Source organism: Cyprinodon tularosa, unplaced genomic scaffold (genome assembly GCF_016077235.1).
Source record: "Cyprinodon tularosa strain WSP-4 unplaced genomic scaffold, ASM1607723v1 ctg91, whole genome shotgun sequence".
NCBI classification, from domain to species: domain Eukaryota; kingdom Metazoa; phylum Chordata; class Actinopteri; order Cyprinodontiformes; family Cyprinodontidae; genus Cyprinodon; species Cyprinodon tularosa.
Genome location: NW_024039685.1, coordinates 346,098 through 367,876, shown reverse-complemented (window position 1 = coordinate 367,876; position 21,779 = coordinate 346,098). Strand labels below are relative to the sequence as shown.

At 36.7% G+C, this 21,779-nt stretch overlaps 1 protein-coding gene across 15 annotated transcripts in view; it reads right to left on the bottom strand.

The window, feature by feature from the left end:
• Positions 1-21,779, bottom strand: part of LOC119776112 (collagen alpha-1(XXV) chain) — a 246,178-nt gene that overhangs the window by 97,383 nt on the left and 127,016 nt on the right. For all 15 annotated transcript variants that reach the window (XM_038274362.1, XM_038274368.1, XM_038274364.1 and 12 more), the window contains exons 3-4: positions 20,520-20,564; positions 13,797-13,804 (exon numbers count right to left, since the gene is read on the bottom strand). In XM_038274362.1, the coding sequence (XP_038130290.1) occupies positions 13,797-13,804; positions 20,520-20,564 (53 nt within the window). The remainder of the gene's footprint in view (positions 1-13,796; positions 13,805-20,519; positions 20,565-21,779) is intronic.

Here is a 21,779-nt window from a genome sequence, read left to right as displayed (position 1 = left end):
TTTTATTCCAGTCCAGTTCCTTATAGCAACCCTTACTTTTTTATATATTTTTACAACTTGGTTAGCCTCAAAGCCTGTTTAACAAAGCTGATGACTAACTTCTACATGAAGAATAAATCTGTAAAGGGGCAAGAGGTTTTTTTATAAACCCTGCATAGTTGCCGAATGACATTTTTTTTTTAAAAACAATACATAGTTGCCGAATGACATTTTTTTTTTTAAAACAATACCTCACTTTGAAATGAAAAGACAGAGTCCCTCTCCAAATATTCAAGAAATATATTTGACCTAACATTGATTTGTGTATGATGCATTTCTAACCTTTGGAAAACCAGATGAAACCAAAGGAATGTGAAAGGATTTATTAAGGATAAATAGCGTGCAATAGGCTCCAAGACTATTGGAGAAGTTGGTGCTCCGTCCAAAGCCTTCTACTATTACTACTCAAATAGGTTTGAGGATGACCATAAGAAAGGTGAAGAAGCATCCCAAAACTTCCAAGAAAACCCTTGTTAACACAATTGACTGTATTGTATTGAAATCGTGCAGCACCTTGCCAAAGAAGCAAATTGTGCTGACAAACCTTAAAAGTATGGTGGAGGATGTTCTTTTTCCGGGTGGATCATCAAAACGGGTGTTCCTTCTAATTGTCAATCATTCTGGTGATATGATTACGTAACGCCGTCCAACGTGCTCGTCCCCATTTTCACTTAACGGTGGTGAGTCTTGCATATTGGAAAAATTGCAAATTTTCTTTTGGAAAGTAAGCTTGTATGAGTGATGCAAACTGCAGCTTTTAAACAAAGCATGAATGCAGACAAATGGGCTTGTGCACGCTCTTGCAAGCGTTTGATTGATTGAGTTGATTGATCTCACAGTGGATAAATTTACTAGGCGTTCCATCTTGGGAGCGGTACAGTGTTGTGCATGTGCATTTTTTTTTTTTTTTTTTTTTTTTTTTGAGTGGAGAGGGTGGGTCTTTTCAAAAATTGCAAAAATCCTCCACTATACCTTTAAATTCACCAGTGATTATCTAATTGCATGTTAAGAATGTTATTTGGCCATTTCTGTCAGATGAGTTTAGTCAGGGACCCAAGGTTGCATATTGGTTTCAAAATCAATCTCCCCGGTATCTACTTGAGTTGCAGTGCTTGGACAAAAAAACATCCTTTCATCATTTAAGCACATTGAGCTGGTTTTCTAAGGTATTAAACTGTAAGAAGAGGTAAAAGATAAATTGACTGGATTCCAAATGGGAAAACATACATAAAACCATGGGTACAAACATTTTTTTCTCAACCAGAACTCTAATGATTATTTTAAGTGGGTCATCAAGGATTACAAATCAAACAACCAGCCAAGCTAACAAAATAGATGGCATATGAAGAATCATTGGCTTTGCCAGTCTTCATATTGTAATCAAAAGCTTTTAGTTACCCAGGGACAGCCAAGAGATCTACAGGATACGTTCTGTACAGAAGGGTGAGCCAAAATCTAACACGATGAGTTGTGCATACCTACCGATCAGTGACAGAAAAGGTTTCAGTGTTTTCCAGGAATCAAATATTTTTTTTCCCTCACTGTAGTGCTGAGGTGGAACTTTTATTATAAAAATTGATGAAAGCACTCTTTCACATTTTGATATAAAATGGCAACATTGCGCGCAGTCGAATAAGATATCATTTTTGATTAGAATCAAACAAAACCAGCCCATAGCTTTCACTGTGAGCCACATATTTGTTGATATGCTGTTTTATTCATACTTAAAGTGACATAATATTTAAAAAAAGTATTGAAACTAGTTTGTTTTAATAGGGTATTTTATTTGCTATGTTACCGTGTTTCATATTTGTTTTAAGCGACTTTGGTGTTTTTGAGGGCAATTCCATCAACCATTGCAAGTTACAAAGCAACCCGTTATTGTCGGCATAAATAAAATTCTCTTACTTTCCTCTCCTACTATAATGTATCACAAAAATAATGGGCAAAATTCAACAGAGCTTGCCTAACTTAACAACAGGAGGCTGAGGGGCTGGCTTGTGTCCACATCTTTAGCTGCTGTTGACATGAGCAAAATAATTTCTCTCGGGTTTGGCTTAGAGCAGCTTGTACAGATTTTGTGAAATAATCCAACATGATACAAAATGTCAGTAACCAGGGAATCTGCATGTAACCTCTGTCTGAGTGCAGTTGTATTAGTTTTCATCATGGTTACCAGTTAAACTTATCAAGGTCCAGAATAGCAGTCCATCAAACAGAGCTCACATTCGCTTGAGTAGAAGCTGGGCCAAATGGGCTGGCTGCTGTTTCTGTAGCACAAACTGCTGGCCACATGGATCCAATCATCTCACCCTGAGGCATTGGCATCCCTTAAGACCCCGGCCAAAAACTCAGCTTTTAGTACCTTAACAGCTCTCTCTCACATGACCACACAATATCAATAAACATGTGCATACACAGGAAGTTAAGCTAAGTAATCGGCAATCTACCAAGTGCTGACAGGGAACAAATAAGTCAAGATCGTACAGGTATGGAGTGCCGATCAGCGTTAGGATGCAAGAGGGCCAAAGGAAAGGTCTGAAAGGGGTGAGCTATTACTGACACACTTCATACAGTTGAGAGATCTAAACTGTATGAAGTCGTACAGTGAAGAAAAAAGAAATGCTGATTTTACAAGAGTCTGGAGATCGGTTTAACTTGGCAGTGTTTTTTGAAATATGCCATGTCTTTTACATCTTGTCTGAAAAGAACTGAAAGTATCTTATAAACGATGGAATGCCTCAGATTGTTATTGTAGCTTCACATTCACAGCACTGCAAGCACAAATGTTATCCTCATCTATGTCTCCACAAGAAAGCAGATAGTCAATATTCAAACAAGATGAACATACTTAAAAAAGGAACACGCCTATGCTGGCACACTGCATAGCAATGTAGTTCACTACAGGAGGTGATTAATGTGCAGCAGCACAGTGAGTGCTCTAAGCCTGTAGGTTGGACTATCTTGAAACTGCTGTTACACCGCTCCCAATGTCATGTATGCTGTCATTTTTGAAAAATGCAAATCAAAACTCAAAGCCTGAGGAAATGAAGTCCATTTTAAGAGGATATCAAGTCATTCCATTTTTTTTTTTTTTTTTAAAGCAAGTGCGTCCCTCTGATAGTTTCCCATTCTGAATTATAAACTGTCCTCAAAGGTCTGATGATTGTTAGCAGAATTAGTTATATTTTAAGCAATGACGGTATCCACCGTTCTGAGGTGACTGCACTGTCTGGTTGGTGTTATGTAAACTAATGTAAAGTTAAGGACCATAGCTTATCAATAAGCTGGTCTATTAAAAAAAAAAAATGTTTTTTTTTTTAAAAGAGTAAATGGGATCCAACATTGATCAGAGTTACCTGTAGAATGCAACAGTGGCGTCGGATGTAGGAGTTTGCCCTGAAAGGATTGACGGTTCAAGCCCCGGCTCTGACTTTCATTGTCGTTGTGTTCTTGGGCAAGACACTTCACCTACATTGTCTACTGATGGTGGTCAGAGGGCCCTGTGGCGCCAGTGTACGGCAGCCCCGCTTCTGTCAGTGAGCCCCAGGGCAGCTGTGGCTACAATGTAGCTTGCTATCATCAGTGTGAGTGTGTGCATGAATGGGTGAATGAATGTAGTGTAAAGTGCTTTGGTCAAGTTACCTGACTTGAAAAAAGGCGCTATATAAGTACATGCCATTTACCATTTACCTAGGCTGCAAGCTTAGACTAAAAGCCATTCTGTAGTAGGTTTGCTTTGGATTGTTGGGTGCATTAGAGTATACAAACTAATAAACGATGGTAGTGTATATAGTTTGTAGAAATTTAAAGCTTATACAACTTTAGGGTGTATTATTTAAAGCAATCATTTTAATTCTCGCAGTTAATTTGTCAAATTTTTTTTAATCCTTTTTGATAAACTATTTTTATTCAACTGTAAGATAATTCATTGATTTAACTAAAGACTCAATTCAAACCTTTTTTTTATATAAATGACACATTTGAATTGTTCAAGTTTTGAACATAAAATGTCAAGATCAAGAGAAAGGTAAGAAAACCTAAACCTAAGGTCAGTGGATTTATGAGTTCATTAACTTCTCATTGGGAACAACTTCCCACGATTGGGTTCAACTTCCAGCAAATTAGTTAGATTTCTGGTGTATATTTCTTGTAAAAATAAGAGCAGCACCCTGTCACTGCAGTATTGTATGCATGGATAATTATGCCAGAAATAGTGGAGAGAAGGACAATGGCAAATTAAATTCTCATTTCTGTTCTTGCTCGGAACACAGCATCTGCTTTCTGAATTGTTATCTGGTACCACTGTCAGAACACAGCTAATTAAAACAGACTAAAGCATTTTAAAGTGGTTTGAAGCGACAGGTTTTGGTTAGCTTGGGGTTTTATATGAATAAAAAAAAAAAAAACACAAAGAATTACAGTCCATCAAACTCATATGATTTGGACCAAACTAAACGAAATGTAGTACATGATGTTTGAAGGCTGAGGAGCAAACCTTGAACCTTTTTTGAGCTGTCTAATCTTTGTCTCTTTAGCCAAAGATTGTAAAAAATAAAATAAAATAAATAAATAAAAAAGGGGGAAAGGGTGCATTTTTTTATATCATATCCCTGAAATTGTCTATACTTTTTGGCAAGTTATGTCTTTTTGCACCCTTAATGCTTCACATTATCTTAATAGGTCAATCTGGAAAATATATTATTAGAAAGGGCACAGTGAAGACTATTACAAAGGAAATAAATTGTTTTAAATGTCATGCAACAATCAACAAGCACACATGTAGAAATCACAGGAGTGGAAACTTCATAGCCGTGCTGACAACAGAAGATGCAACCATGAAAATAAACGGATAACAATGACTGATAACAAAAACAAGTACTAAACAATGACTCAACAACTGATTAATATTTATTGCAGACCAGTTAGAAGAAAAAATGAACCATTTCTGGTCACTTGCCAAGCATCTGGTACATCCCTACATAGTGACATAACAAACGAAAAAAAAGTACTATGAATTGCCTCTCCTGTTTAATCTAAAGCCAGGGTCCTCTTCTGTTATTATACCTGAATGGATGTATAATTTCAGCACCTTCAGTTAAAAACCTTGGCACGTTACTACAAGCTTGATGATTACTTCAACATATGAGCTGGTAAAAGTTGTTCCAAAACACATAGCTGAGCAAAACGACGTAAACTTGCAACAGACTGAAGGATATCCTCATATCTTTAAGTACACCTCCATCTGTTAGTTCTGCATGGGAACTCTCGGTCATATTAGCGCTGGGCCCCAGGGGAACTTTTCTCTTCAAGGCAGGAAACTAATGGAGGACAGGGATGTGAGTAATCAGAGCAGAATGGGCAAGAGCGGATGACCACAAGTGGCTGGAGCTCGTCGCGGGAATCTGGGCGCAGAGGTTAGGCAGGGATAGGAAAACCACACTGGAAAACTGTCTTGGGAATGGCATCTGGTTCCCATATCCACAGTGTATCACAATTAGCCGGCATAAAATGGCTTTAATGTGTGTGTGTGTGTGTATGTTTGTGTGTGTTTTTGTGAGCATGTCTGCTTGTTGTTATGTGTTGGATGTCCCTGTGGGAGAGGGGACCCTGTTAACGAAGTAAAATGAAACTGATTGTGCGTCCGATTATGTGTGTATATACTGTATGTCTTTGGTCGAGTACAATGCCAGAATGTAAATCAAGCTTGTATGAATTTTTTGTCATGAAGTGTCATTCTCTCCTCAAAGACACACACATTTTAAAAAGAAAAAAAGTTCAAATGGTCCCTGTGTCATACATACGTGAATGTCTGACCCAGAAAACTCTTGTTTTGGAAAGGAAATTTGGAAAATTGTTCCTTGTTCCAGGTGGAAAAGTATTTCACTCCTTCCCAAGCCTTCTGTTCATTCTATCAAAACCACACGCAGAGTCATCTACATTTCTCCTCATTAGATGTTTTCAACTGGAGGAAAATTGATCTAAATGCAAGGAATGTGAAGGCTGTTTAACAGCAAACATAAAATTTAAACTGTGTGAGTATTCAGCCTGCTCAGCAAAAGTATCCCGCTGATTGCCTCATATCGCGGTGAGTGAAGCTCCTTGAGCATCATTTGCTGAAAACAGCTACAGCTGATGGGCACTGACTGTGCAGGCGACTCATAGCTGAAAAGGTCAAGCTCTTAATGTGGTCATACTGAGTGCAAGAAAGCTTCCTCAGGCCCAGCTGTCCTTACAAGCCCAGAAACATGCTGTCACCTCAGATAGATCCACTCTAAGGGGCAGATTCTCTTAGTTTAATGTTATTTGCAGTATTGTTACTCCTTAAACCTATTCTCATGATGTCATGTTGTAACCACAAACATCTATGGATGTCATGGGATTGATAAATATGAATTTTTAAAGTGCTACCTAACAGAGTTTATCTTAATTTCAATATAAGTCCAGCTGTTCTGTGAAGGTCCCAAAATGTAATTTTTGATGAGGTGATGTCCCTGCACAACATTCTAAAAAATTTAACCACAAACTGTTATTTTCATCTGCACAGCATCGCCAAGGTGAGGCAATTCATCTTACAGGGAGAAATTATCCATGATTTAATTTCCTTAAAGGTATAGCACAGGATGGTTTTTTTTTGGGGTGAATCATCTAAATAAGTGGTCCTCCTAATTGTCAATCATTCTGGTGATATGTTTACATAAGGCCATCCTACGTTCTCGTCCCCATTTTCACTTCCTGGTGGTCACTCTGATATAGTGGAAAAATTGAAAATCCTGTTTTGGAAAGTAAGCTTGAATGAGTGACGCAAACAGCAACTTTTAAACAGGGTGTGCTCAAGGAGAAATGGGCTCGTACACGCTCTCGCAGACATTTAATAGGTGTTCCCTCTCTGGAGTGGGTACAAGTTATGTGCAGATGCATTTTGTTTTTTAAATGGAGGGGGTGGATCTTTTCAAAAATTCCTGAAAATCCTCCACTATAACTTTAAGACTATACTGCTGTCTACAGTTTGTTCACTGTCTTAACAAGAAGGAGCCCAGTTGCCTACAACTTGAGCAAGACTCTGCTTTATGTTTCCTGACCCACACAAACAGGAGAGCTCATATCACTCCTCTCCCTTCATTGGCTTCCTTTCACTTTCAGGATACATGTTAAAATCCTGGTCCTTATGTTTAGGGCCCTTCATAGACAGGGGCTGAACTACATTACTGGTCTGATCCAGCCCTACACCTCAGCTAGAAGGTCAAAGTCTGCCAATGGTCGCTTGAACCTGTTTTAGAATCTGAGGTCTTCTAGAGTTTTGGCACCGTCTTTCGAACAAACTCCCTTTGACTTTGCACTCTCTGACTCTGTGGATACTTTTCAAAGCACTTAGCTAATCATTTAATTCATTAATATAGTTTGTTTCCACTTAAATTTCTTGGTTTTTATTGTGTATTGTGTGAGACATTTCATGACCTCTAAATAAAGCTTATTTTCTGTCAGTAGACTAGAACTTCACACCTCCATTTACATATTATGTCTATTGTAAAACATGGTGCATAGTGCTAAGGATTATTTTCTTTACTATAGAAGCTGTTGGGGAGCTGATGGAAAGATGGATATAGAGCGAAGTTGAAAGGAATTATGGAACAAAATCCTTTAAACGTTATAGACAACCTACAGTGGATAAAAAATCAGGGACCAGGCCTTTATAGCAGAATAATGTTTCAAAACCTAAAGCCAAAGCTACAATAGAATGATTTAGATATTGGGGTATCCAACTTCAACTGGAGTCATACATGTTTTTGATGTATTCCCACATTTACTTAACTGAAATTGTGGTCTAAGCCTGGTATTGAATTATTCAGAGCATCTAAAACATGCAGAACAGTGGGTTTTAGAGCAAAATATAGTGACATGATGATTTGATGTTTACAAACACTGTCTATTCAATCTGATTACAGGTTGTGTGGAAAGAAGAATGAACATAAATTTGTGTCTTTAGATGAACAAAGACCAATATGTTTTGAGCTGTCCGCTTTCAAAACAAAGTATTAACTCATTCATTTGATGTTTATAGGCTTCATTTTTAAGATACTTTTTGAAAACAGTACTAATAAAATAATCATTTTCATTCTTTGTCTACTACACAGTCATGCATTATTTTGTGTTAATGTTTCTTCTTAGGTTTTCCTGCAAATTGAAATCTTGTGCTACTTGTGTTCTCACAAAAACACAAGAATCCATCTTGCACTGTTCCTTCAACTATTTTGAGACTGACCCAAAACGGATCGGTCAAACATAGTAGTACATCGCAGGACAAAAAGCTGTGGAGAAATGAAGCTTCCAAGCCCATAACTGAGCCAACTACGGCTATCACATCTGTCAGAATTAGGGGTGTGGGAAACATTCTTTTCGGCGATACAGATTTTTGGCTGCCCAATATCCTATCGATCGTTCAGTTCATAATATCAATTTTAGCAGCGCCATCTCTGTAGTTTAGGGAGTCCCAGTAGATAATGTGGTCTAGCTCAGACCCCAAACAACATGGATACTAAAATAACTGAATGATCAATATTTTCTGCTCAACATATACAGCACTTGCTTTTTATTTATACATTTAATTTTCATAACTGGGAAAATATTGCTATATATAGTAGTATTGCAATATTGAGAAAATATTGTATCATGACCCAAGTATCATGATATGTATTGTATCGTAACACAGAGAACATTACTTACGTGAAAAAGAAAAATGAAGAATTTTACAAGCATTAGTTGTTGTTGTTTCTCATGGCGTCTACTGACATTTTTCTTTCTCACCTTAATGAGCTAAAACCAATCACACACAAGGCTTTGTTTTGGAAACTTCTAAAGGTTTGTGCTGAAAAGTCCCTCTTTTTCCTAAACAGAATAGAAGGGAGAAGCCCCAGATTGATTATGTGCAGAACTAAACCTGGGTGCTTCACATTATCAATCCGGCTTGCCAAGTTAGAAATCCAAAAACATACATCCCTGTTTGCGAAACTAACATTAAAAGCATGTTTAAAAGTTCAAGGGGTGTTTATTCTTTAGTAAGGTTCTGTATCTATACATTACCTTTTTATTTCAAGTCCTTGATCCAACAAAACATAAAAATAAAAAAAATGAACCGATGTGTTTGCTTAGTTTGCTAAGTTAAATATGCTGTAGGGGCAGATAAGCAGAAGTGATCAAATTCCTGCTGGAAGGATGTTTTATTAAAAGGTATAGAGCTGTGGCGAATATCAAATGAAGGGTTGAGGGTGCATCATCGCCACACTTCCCCTAATCGCCGTATTGCAGATGCATAATTCATACTTTGTGACAGATCATCCTCTAATCGCATCACAGAAATCTCAGCAGATGAAGTAGGGAGCTTGAAACTACTTGTCAAACACAGATTCAGGAATATAAAGCTTTATTTACGTGACTTCTAACATGACCTTAGAGGGGGTTTGTGTTCCACTGTAGCAGGTGTTGCCTGAGAGGGCAGTTTATTTTTTTTTACTTGAGCATCGTAGCATCTTTAAATGTGTTTTCATTTTAATAAGATTTTAAGGTATGTTACTTTTTTGTTGAATATTCTTTGGAATCTGAGTTTAAAAAGAGGGGAAAAAAAACATCAGTGTAAACGAGTGTTTGAGTGCAGTCTCTCAGGCAGTGTTTTATGCCTGATTGGTGCTAAATGGTGTGCACATTCAGTGGTGAGGTTTATTTTTTCACAGGAACCACTCTCATATTCCCAGAAAGATGAGAAAAAGTACCCCGATAACTGCACCCCAAATATTTCATAGTTTAAACTTAATTATGTCAACAATCACTTAGATCAGAAGCATCGGGCCCCACCGACACAAAAAACCCTTAAGCATTTGTCACAGGCTTGACTATAATGACTTTTCATTGCACATTCTCTATATTATCATATGTCAAACTTTCCAAGTTCCCAGTTAGTAAAACAACAACATTGCCTCCTAAATTCCAACTAGGAAAGCTGGAGCTCAATTTAGCTTTCATTATGGGCATGACACATAGAGGAAATCATAGACAGAGACATGTTTCTGCATCTCTGGAAGAAACAGCAAAAGTTGCTTGTGTAAATATTACCTAGTCCAGTAACAAGCTCATTAGCATACTTCAAGTGGAATGATGCGCTGCAATTAGTTTAACATCTTTTTGGTACAATGTGTGTCTTCCACTCAAATGTCAATTTCTGTTTTCTCTTTTTCTTATAAAACTTGTTTCAGCCAATACTGTAACCCTAAAGCGTCAACTTAGATCAGAACTACTCAAACTCCAACCTTCAAAGTCTGCAATTTCTTTGTTTTCAATAGACAAATAAGTAAACAACCCAACATCACCAAACTTGTGCTTTAAAACTGAAGGAAAAACTCAAGAGTTGGGAATAAAATGGAAATCAAAACAAAAGTGCATAACTTCTCCATGTGTAACTGGAAACACAAGCTTCTAAAGAGGTTAAATCCTATAGAAGTTAACAACTGTGTGTTCCTGTCCATTTATCAGTTTCAAAGAACAACAATTAGGTCATGCGGATCTGTGATGATGTTTTCCGCAGCGGTTGGTTTGTTTGGAAGGATCAGAGGGCTGTGTAGAATTTACTTGGTGTTCCCGAGTCAAAGTATGGCTAATGAATATTTATAGCAATGTGTCCCCTGCCATCCTCTGGGTGGGCATACCAAATGAGAAACCACATGTGATCACATAGACTGCTGATTCTTTCAGATTTGGTCAGCACTGGCTAAGCCATTGTCAGAGTACAGAATCAGTCATTTCCATAAAGATACAACTATGAGTGCTTAATGGCATTTTTTTTTTTATTGAGTAAATTTAGTTCAGTACTGTTTTACACGAAAAAATGAGCATAGAAGATGTCTTTATTTTTCTCCTTAAATCTATTAAGCTCTAGACAGAACATTCACCCTAAATAACAGGACAACTCACATAGTTCACTTAAAGACACAAAAACGACTTAGCCCTTAAATTTTGCTTCATAAAATAAGGTGGAGTAACAGAAATACAAGAAACTAAACAGACAGAAAACCCTTGTACTATTAGTATGAATTAATACCGGTGCATTCAGCTGAATTCTAAATCAACACTGTAATTGATAGGGGGGAGCTTTATGGTGTAGGACTATGATTTAACAATATCGTAGTGTAAGTCTTCAAATAAAAGCAGCAGGAAATTTTTGAAAAGAGTTAATCACCTGACATTAATCTAATTAAAACATCATCAAGCTTGCATAGAGTCCCCCAGAACCCTACAATTACTATACTTTTTCTACTTTTAAGGGGTCAAAATCGTACACTAGAAACAACAGTTGTTTTCCTCCTAGAGTTGTGTTTTTTGCCATTTCAAGGAGGCTTTTAATACTTACTACCTGTCACACTGAGATAGATAGATAGATAGATAGATGCTGCATATCCTTGTGTGCTCAGTTCTTATTTTCTCTGCTCTAACATATTTCTTGCTATTGATTCCAACTGACAAAATCATATTGGCAGCAATCACCTGGTCACAACTAGAGTACTGTCAAGTATTCAAGTGGATCAAATTTACAGTCTCACACAAATGATTGGTTTATGTGATTCATGAATTAGTTTTCCAGTACGCGAAGAGATGGACTTCTCCATCCATACAAACATATCAAACGATTTTTCGACTTCTGTCCTATTTCGCAGCATCTCACAGAATGATTTCATTTGTCAGCTATATGGCCTGGCAAAAGAAACTGAAAAGCTAGACCACCTGCACTTACTTATATCCCAGAGCCCCACGAGCGAGTGTCTGAGAAGGCTCAGAGGATTAACTTACAACTTTTACAGCTCAGTCGGCACACGCTATTATACCTATTCAGCCACACTTGCCTCTGGGCTATGTACAAAAGAAGAAAATAGCCGCACGCACACATATGTATGCACGCACTGCCCGCTTGACCTGGTTATAAAGCAAACTGTCACAACCCTACTGCTTATGTCTGCATGTATGTGTTTTTTCCTCATCTTTAGGGGAAAGTCTGAAGTTTTCCATCTGTTCTGAGGACTGAATCTGTGATCCGCAGCCTGCGTAATGAGGTGAGATAATCTCTGCAGGTTCTGGGAGCTGCCAGGGATGGATGATGGTAGGAGGAATGTTATAAAGCAGACTGCCCAGATGACAGCAACAAGGGTCCCTATTAGAGAAAGGCGGTGATGAAGAAGTAAATTTGATTATGTAGTATGACCACTTATTCATGCTAGTTGAACGTCACAAGCTATTACGTTATTTTACTAATATAAGTACTGCTGCATATTTCTGAGTTTACATCTTTACTTACTTCATCTAATGTATAGACAACCTTGTTATAATACAATTAAATAAAATAATACAATATTATCTGGCTGCTTTTGTTTACAAAAAAGCAGCATATGCTACAATTTACATAATAATGTTGTGTCCAACATTTATTGTGATTTTTATAATTAGATTAATGCAACTGTAATTTGAGAAGCATGAATCAACTGTTTGTTGCACATATCTTTCATGTTGGCTTTTCTTTTTTGTTACTAGTTGTAAGAGTGTCATGATCTTGGCACTGATTACTGGCCTAATCATTAATATATTATTATAATTTCATTCACCTGCCTAATTCTGCCCGGTTTCTCAATACCTCTCATCTGACCCACCTGCTCCTGCCTCTATTTAAGCTGCTTGCTCCCAATCATCAGGGCCAGATTATTCTTGTTCTTTCCAGCCTGTGGCGAGAGTGTTTTTAGCGTACCTTATTGTTTCTGATTGCCTGGTCTGCCTCTCAACCACTGAGTCTGCCTGTTGCTGTTCTCATCTGTTTGCCTGACCTGTCTTTCGACTACTGGACCTCTGAGCCTGCCTGTTTCTGTTCTGTTTGCCCAACCTGACTTTGGACTACTGGATCTCTGAGACTGTCTGTTCCTGTTCTGATCTGTTTGCCCGACCTGACTTCGGACTACTGGATCTCTGAGACTGTCTGTTCCTGTTCTGATCTGTTTGCCTGACCTGGCTTCAGGCTCCTGGCTTTATATTGGCAGTTCTTTTAATAAGTCAAAAGCTGAACTGAACTGTTACTGTACGGATACTAAAAGACTCAGTTTGAATACCTGATATAATATCCCTACAATAACAGCAGCCAATTTTTTTTTTTTTTACATATTATTAGATCACCAACCATAAGTCAAATATAGCTGCACTTGTAAATGTTTTTCTGTCTCCGCCAAGCATATTGACAGCAGAAATAAGGGAGTTGGAGATGCCAATATTACACCCATAGACAGCACATGCACTTACAAAGGTAGTAGGCTAAAAATCCAAAACATTTATGAAGTATTTTCAATTGAGTAAGACTGTGCTGTCCTCTTTTTGTAGGTAGTGAGGATTACTGAGGCATTTCTGTTGTCCCTTAGGAATATCTTGCATGACATGCCTATACGATTTAATGAGTTGTTACTTATATGATTGTTTTGTGATTGTTTAGCTTCTCTACAGATTAACTGTCCAGAAACCTTATTAAGAAAAAAACAACTGATTTCAAGAAAAATCAAACAATAACATAAATTAACTAATTCCTGCTCCTCAGTAACTACTGTAATAATTTTTCTTATTATTAGACCTTGTAGCATTCTTCTCTTTCTTTAAAGAAATGAATAGATCAAAGAACAGGACCTCAGGTTTTTACCTTCACATTGAACTCTCAAATGAAGTCACAAGGCAAGAATACTTACAGGAGGTCCTGAAAGAGAAAATAAAAGAAAACTTGATTTAGTTTATATTTAAATTGCAATCAAACACAAAGTATCACTATTTCAGAAAGGAGAATACCTAGATATATAAAAAAGAAATGCCAGCATTCAATAATTTCCATTTTTATTGTATATAATGCACATCATTAAAGACTTATGTCTTACTCTTAAAAGTGGTCACTGAATCGATTTCATACAATATGATACAATGTATTTCACAAGAATCACATGAAAACTAAAGTATATGCGAAAAGATGCGTCAACATTCCATACATGTTTTATACACCCTTTTTATTATTTCCATACATATATGAACACATAGTATTTTAGGTTTTCTGTATTTGTGTCCTTTCAACTGCTCCCATGTTGAGGGGGTGCCACAGCAAGTCATTACAACCTGCTACCAGATATGGATTGATGCTTTTCCTGAGGCAAGCTACATTCACAATTAAGACTTTATATAGCTTATCTTTATGTAAAGTTTACATTTTTTGAAGAAACTTGATGTTTTCTTTAAATATTTTTGTTATGCACCTTATTTGCCTGGAAATAAATGTGTTCTACCATTGTTTTTGTTGCGTGATTCTTCATTTCACCATTTCCATGGGTTAACTGATGTAAGCCCAACAGGAGATACAAATGGATGCTCAGTTTAGGAAATATCTGTCTTAGCTGAAGTTTAGAAGGTAAAAAAAACCAACCAAGGTAAGAAAGCTTTTGAAATATGTTTATTTAAGAGTTTATGTATTTTGGTGAAATCTACTAAAGAACAGTTTTTTTTGTGGTGCAAGCATCTCTATAATGAACTAAGGTTAAAAACAACAAAATATGGGCATTTATTCTAAAAGATAATGAGCATGTAATATGTTCATAATGTGCAAAATAAAAAATACTAAAGGTGGAAATAATTTAACACCCAACTGTCTCTGGGTTTTTGTAAGCTCATGCATTTCCTTGTAATTTTATCAGATTTGGATGCAGTTTATGTATGTCTTTACAACATTTCAAGTACAGTATTCCAATCATTTAGTTTAACTGATGATCGATTGATTATAAGAATTAGATATCTCCTTTCCATATAGGTAGTATTTTTCCCAAGGACTTAAACTTTCTGTTTTCCATCCAGTTGGGAGAAAAAAATGCCATCAGGGATGGCAATCACATTTTAAATTTGTAAGTGGCTCTGATTTTATTATACAAGGGGTTGTGTGCTTGTTAAAAATCTCCAATGATTTTTGTGAGGTGACACTTTTTCCCCAATTACTGAAGCTCAAAGGACTCTGTGAGAGAACAATGCTACACTCCCAGAACCAAGCAAATATTGGACTTTTTATTAAAAAGGTTCCCAGCTGCTTCAACCCTGAGAAAAAGGATTTTATTTCTTTACCATCCCCACGTCCCCTGAACCGCTCTTCTCCATGATTTGCTCAAATCGGTCTGACAGCTGGGGCCCATGAGAAGTCATGAGATTGAGACTTAGTGGGCCAAGCTAATATGCTGTTTAATGAATGATTGAATTAAAGGAGAACAAGGTTTCAGCAAACCTTCTTCTGTATACAAATAAATTGGGTGTTTGTGGAGGTACAATAATTAAATCATCCCGATCCAACTTTAATCATTTTCACCTTTATAATCTCACATCATTGATAGCTTAAAGCTCTATCTTTAGATAGAAGCTTCACATTCTTTATGTCATTCTACTAGCAAGTTACAAATAATAGACATAATTTATAGAAAAGGCTATCTTGTGGAGGATGAAATAGCAAATATTTTGGCAAAGGTTATGAGAATTTAGGGTAGTGCAAATGTTAGTAACAAAAAAAGAAGTAAAGAAGAACAATTAGGAAGAATGGAAGTAAACGTCACAGAATACAAAGAAGGGGGGAGGAAAGTTGCTAGGAAATATGAAAAGTGGGTAGAAACAAAGAAAAGTAGACTGAAAACTATGGTAGTAAGTATAGGAAGGAATAAATGTAGGAAGGAAGGTAATTATAACTTGGGAAAGTGTATTACAACCCCAGACTTTTTTACTTTTAAATACAAAGCATTGGATAACCATGAAATGAGAAGAAAGTAACATACTGTAGTTTAAAATGATAAAAAAAAAATTGTTATAATCCTCATGATGTAACAGACTAGTGAACAGTCATTGGGTGTACAGTACATATCTGGTGGTGGTACTTCCCAAAAAATATTTTGGGAAAATATTTCATGACACTTAAGAATAAAGCTCCAATTTCCTCGCAAACATCTTTAATAAAAAAAAAAATAATGCTTTTTGTGGCAAAAAGGGAGGGAGCTGATTCTGGGCCCCCCCACCCTGTTGGCGTACGTGCTAAGAAGAGAAAGTTTTACCCTTTCTCCTTTTTGTAATATCTGAAACTAAAAGTTAATCTATTTGTTTTCCCAAGTTTGAAATTACATTTAAAAGCTGATATTACCTAGGCCATTTTAACATGTGAATAGGCTGCTAAATCATTCTACTGTAGCTGTGACTGAGTGTTTGGGGACGTGTTGTCCTGCTGGAAGGAGAACTCTTAATTCTCTGCATCTCTCTTTCTCTGCTTAAGAGAAGCAATGAAATGACATAATTTTGCCATTTTGGGGTGTTAATTTATTGTTTAACATGAGAGGGAAGGAAGGAAGGAAGGAAGGAAGGAAGGAAGGAAGGAAGGAAGGAAGGAAGGAAGGAAGGAAGGAAGGAAGGAAGGAAGGAAGGAAGGAAGGAAGGAAGGAAGGAAGGAAGGAAGGAAGGAAGGAAGGAAGGAAGGAAGGAAGGAAGGAAGGAAGGAAGGAAGGAAGGAAGGATCTTATGGTTTTCTTGTATTGGTGTCTTGCTGCAACACGATATAGGATTGGTTTTTCCCTGTTTTTAGACATCAGGTGGAAGTAATCTTTTTTGTATTAATTACCTGATTCATCTAGGATTTTTTTTTTATGAGTGAAAAAGTCCCACTTTAACCTCTTTCTTCATCTGTATTTAAACAAAAGAGAATGGAAACCTATATATTATTCATACAGTGTTTTTAGTACAAATGTCAAAGGATTAAGCACTTTACAGCACAAGACATTTTAATATCCATATGGGGACATTAAAAAGTCCATTCTTGAACTATTCACTCCACCGCCACGCTCGGCTGCTGGAGCTTGCCAGTTTAAGGATCTGTTCCTTTTTTCATTGGCGCTGGTACTTACTAACAAGTCTTGATTGTTTGCATAGAAGGAAAATATTCAACCAAACCTTTCCAGCAATGACTACGTGTTAGAACATTTTGACTTTGTGGTGTTTCCCTGAGCAAAAACCTTATTCATCCCACTTTTTTCCTTTTCCGTATGTCCCCAGTTAGCAAACAAGTGATCCTAATGAACTATTTCATTCATATTTAACACCGGAAAATATCACTATGTCTTTTTCCAATTTTTCTTCCAGTGAGCTTCAGCAAAGCCCGCCTGAAAGCTTCCTTCTGCCTTTAGAAATTATAATTTTGGTCAGAGTGGATCATGAAAAACACATGATCGGCTTTAGGGTAAAAAATGAACAGAGTTTTAAGAACTTCTGGGAGAATAGCAAAAGGCTTTTAGAAAGGAATTCATTACATCTGTGCCTGTCAAGGACTTTGCTTTTGCAAAATAAGAGAAATGATAACTCAGCTTTTTGTCCCTTTGAAAAACTACAAATAAAGAGCTTTTTGTGTTAAGTGAAAAAATATGTAGGAAAAATCAAGTTCTTGCTGGCATGATGGCATCTACTAAACCTCATTATTTTGTCAACACATTAATATAACAGGATATTACAAAGATGAGGCCTAATATTCCTACCAACCACTGTGTCAGGAGACAATACGTTGGTTTGCTATTTTCCAATTGACTTGTCAAGAGAAAGTTATTCACAGTCCCTACATTTGCTCAGCTTGAAAAGCAAAGAAAAAAGTGCCTATACAACGAGGCTAACTGAGATATGCGGATGTGATAGATGTTTATCTGGGAGTTTGGCTCATCAAAATCAAAGTCTGGTAACATTTCAGACTTACAACCTGCTGTGATATTGAAGGTTTTGTCTATCATTTGATTTCCCACATTTCATTTCAGTCAACAATACACAGGAACATCATTTTTGCTACATATACAAAAAAGGAGGACACTGAATCTAACCATACAAATTTACAAGATGTATAAACCAATCCCTGGAATCATTGTCTATTCATTAAGAAAAAATTAAAGTAAATAAATGAATATAATTAGTTTTACTTGAACAGCAAACCTCAGTTTATTGGTTTTCATTTTTCCCGACCTTAAACAAGTTTATATATATATATATATATATATATATATATATATATATATTCTTTTTTTTTTTTTTTTTTTCCCCTCAAAGACAAAGGATGTCATTTTCAGGCAGTAAATCCAGACATACTCCCTTTCCTAGGCTGTCTGTCTAATTTCTTTTTTACAAGGGCAATACCTTTGTTCCCAAGTCCCTTTCGTTGTGCTCTATTGCACTGTGCTTCAGCTCAGAAAACTAACACACTTCTGAGCCCATTATCAGTTTTCTATCATTGCATTATGGATGCGTCTCCCTGCCAGCAAAGTGCATACGCTTGCTGCAAATTCAATTCCTGGCGACACTCTTGGGCTGTAGAGGTGTCAGTGTACAAAATCTCATTCTCTCAGATATACAAGGCCTCAGTTCGGCCTGGACTTTTTATTCAGATAAGAGGGGAGGGATGGGGGGTATAGGAGATAGATGGAGGAGATTGGACATTTTAATTACAGCAACAGTGAAAAGAATGTACCTAGTTTTTCAATCTGAAGTTTTGATTCACTAGGACATTCTATTACATGCAGAACTGCCTTTGCCAGCAGTGCATTGCAGAAAACTTAGGAAGATAGAAAGATCTAATTAGCATCTCACAGAATTCAGTCTTCTTTGCACTGTTTAAGTTCAGTTAGTTTTGCAACATTTCTTTAAACCTGTTAAGTCCATCTATCCATCCATTTTCTTACACACTTAATCCCAAGCGGGGTAGCGAGAGGTGCTGGTGCCTATACCTGTTAAGTCCTGCAATGTCATTCTGATTGGGTTGATGTCTGAACTTTGACTAGCCCGTTGCAAAACCTTGATGCTGTTCTCTTTTAATCCTTCCTTTAGCATCCATTTTAAGTCAAACTTTATCTCACAAATGGCTTCACGTTAAGTCTTCTCCACCATTTGGTAGACAAAGAACATCCATGATTCCACCCTGAATGTTTTGTGCAAACTAAACTGCAGAAAACATTTAGCACTTCTTATTGCTGAGAAAATGGAGACTAAACTATGCACTGTGGTTAGTATTGTGTTTTTTTTTCATCTCACACTGGAATCACAGGACATTTCCATCATTTTAATCGGCTAGGGAGTGAAGGTCAGTTTTCCTTCCCACTGTTACCTGTATGAGGGATTGCTGCAAAGTTAATAATATGACGCAATTTCTTCTTTCGATAGAAAACATAATACACCAAACTTGGCTGCAGTGTTTTAAAAATCAGATAGGACTGAAATGTATACAGATTCCTTTTATTGTTCCCTCATGATTTGGGCTAAATTGATTGTGTATTCTTTATGACATTCAGTTCTTAATGTTGTAGTTTCCCTTAGTGTTGCATGGCCTTAAATGACAGACTTTTTTTTAAATATTACTCTACAAGCTCGAATCCATCTACTACCTCCTTTTTACTCATTGGAGTTGTTTCCCCTCTTTTTCGTTTGATCTTGACATGAGGTGAAGCTACTGCAAAAAGCAATAAAAACCCTTTTTGCTTGATTAAAGAGTAAATATCAATCTTTTATGTCTTCTTTGGCACTCCATTGCCATTTCTTTATCAGCAAAGTTAACAATTTAAAAATGGCTAGTTGCTCTGATTATGACTTTAACTGTGCTGTCCCCTTGTCAGTTTCTCAGTTTACTTACACAACTTATGAATGACTGCTTCTTTTAACTTCCAATAAGAGTTTACACATTTTTTCACCAAATAAACTCTGTATGCTGACATCACGTTTGCAGAGCATCAACAGAAAGATTTCACTTTGAAAAATGTCCTCAAATGCCACATGATCATGTAATAGCTTTAGTTATAACACATCTGAATGCCAAAGCAATTCATAAAGAAAATTCTCCTCGTCTAATACTCACTGATTTCCAATTTAGGCATATAGGTAATTTCATTTGTATACACAGTGTCTGCTCCATTGGGCTTACATATGAATATTTATGAGATAGTAGCATTCTAGTATGTCGTGTTAGGCAAAGTATTGGATTTAAAGCAGGGTGTAGCTTATTTTTTGCACAACAGTACATCATAGGTTGTTTTTTTTTCCAACCAATTCAAATAAGTTGTTAAATGTTTAGTGATCTTTTTCAATGTTATTTCTACTATAATCTCTGGAGAATCAATTTATCAGACTAGAGGAAAAACCTAAGGAATATCATTATCTCTTTTGGAACCACAACATCTCTCCTCTTAACTTGAAAATGTATAGTTTCTGCAGGAAAGAAATCAATCCCAGCATGTCCTGAAATAATAATGTCTTGCAGATTTTAGTCTTAAATATATTCATTCTGCAGTTATGGCTGTAGAAAAACTTGCTAGTGTCCAACTGCATAATTTTCTTTAAATTATTTGAACAACGGGATTCTGATCTCTGATCCAAAATATAAATGTACATACCAGGTTCTCCATCACGACCTCTTCTTCCTCTCTTACCAGGAGGTCCTGGAACAAAAAGAAACAAAGTACATTTCAGGCTTGACTTCCTCAAATATGTTTTACATTCTGTGTCTATTCTCACAGTAAAACCGCTTTCATTGAGCATGAGAAAGCAAAGCAATCATCTTTTTTGTCTTACATGAATCTGTGTGTGTTTTTTTCTATAAGTCCCACGGGTTCTCCTGATGTTTGTGCTCAAAATAACCCATAGGTTTCCTCAGCAGCTCCAAACTCTGGTTAAATAATCTCGGTATCAAAAAATAACACTGACATTTGGGGAATCTATCAGAAGTGTAAGCATAGCAGTAGCTGCTGTTGTTTAAAAAATAATGAAAATGGAGTAGATAAAAAAGGAGGATTATTTTTCTTGCCACAATGAATTTGCATTTACAGTATAAACACTTTTTAGAAGTATTCTGCATAAGGAATTTGGAGACCCAGAGCAGCTGTGTTTAAATTGTAGCTTGACGCCATCGGTGTATAAATGGGTGATGGACTGAATGTAGTGTAAAGCGTTTTGGGGTCCTTGAACTTCATATAAAGCTGAGTACCATTTACTAGGCCTGCTCCACAGATCAATAACACACGCTTGTGGTTCATATGTGTGAAGCAAAAATCCAATTCCCCCTTTTGGTGGAAATAATTTTGCTGCCTCTTTCTGACTTGACTGAACTGTGCTGCTTTCAATATTCGTTGATAGTCAGAGTATCAGAACACAAGCAAGATCTGCCTCCTTCCCTGGATAAGAGCTGAAAAAAACATGTATTCTAATGAGTAGGGAAGTTTTAGACTTATGATTGGATAAAATATGCTAAATCTAAAACAAATCAACAAAACATTTCCTAAAACTGCTTTTTACTGAATAACAACGAAACCTTGTAAAGCTACTGGTAGCTCCTGGGGGAGGATTGGAAACAGCTGCTATATACAGTCAAGGCCCAGAAGTGGCTATATAACTGTTAGCAGAACGTATAAAAGCATGTCTCCTCTACCACATATTTCAATCCAAATGCTCATTATACTGAAGACATCATAATATTCATCACTGATGCAGACAAAGTGTCTGTATAGAATAGCATAATCATTGGGTCATGCCTATGACATTTGCATGACACTGATGCCACTTGCACTACAGTACTAATGTGTTATATTGGCACAATGACATTGTTGGAATGTTCTTTACTTTGGCAAGTGTAACTACATATGATATAGAGCAGGGGT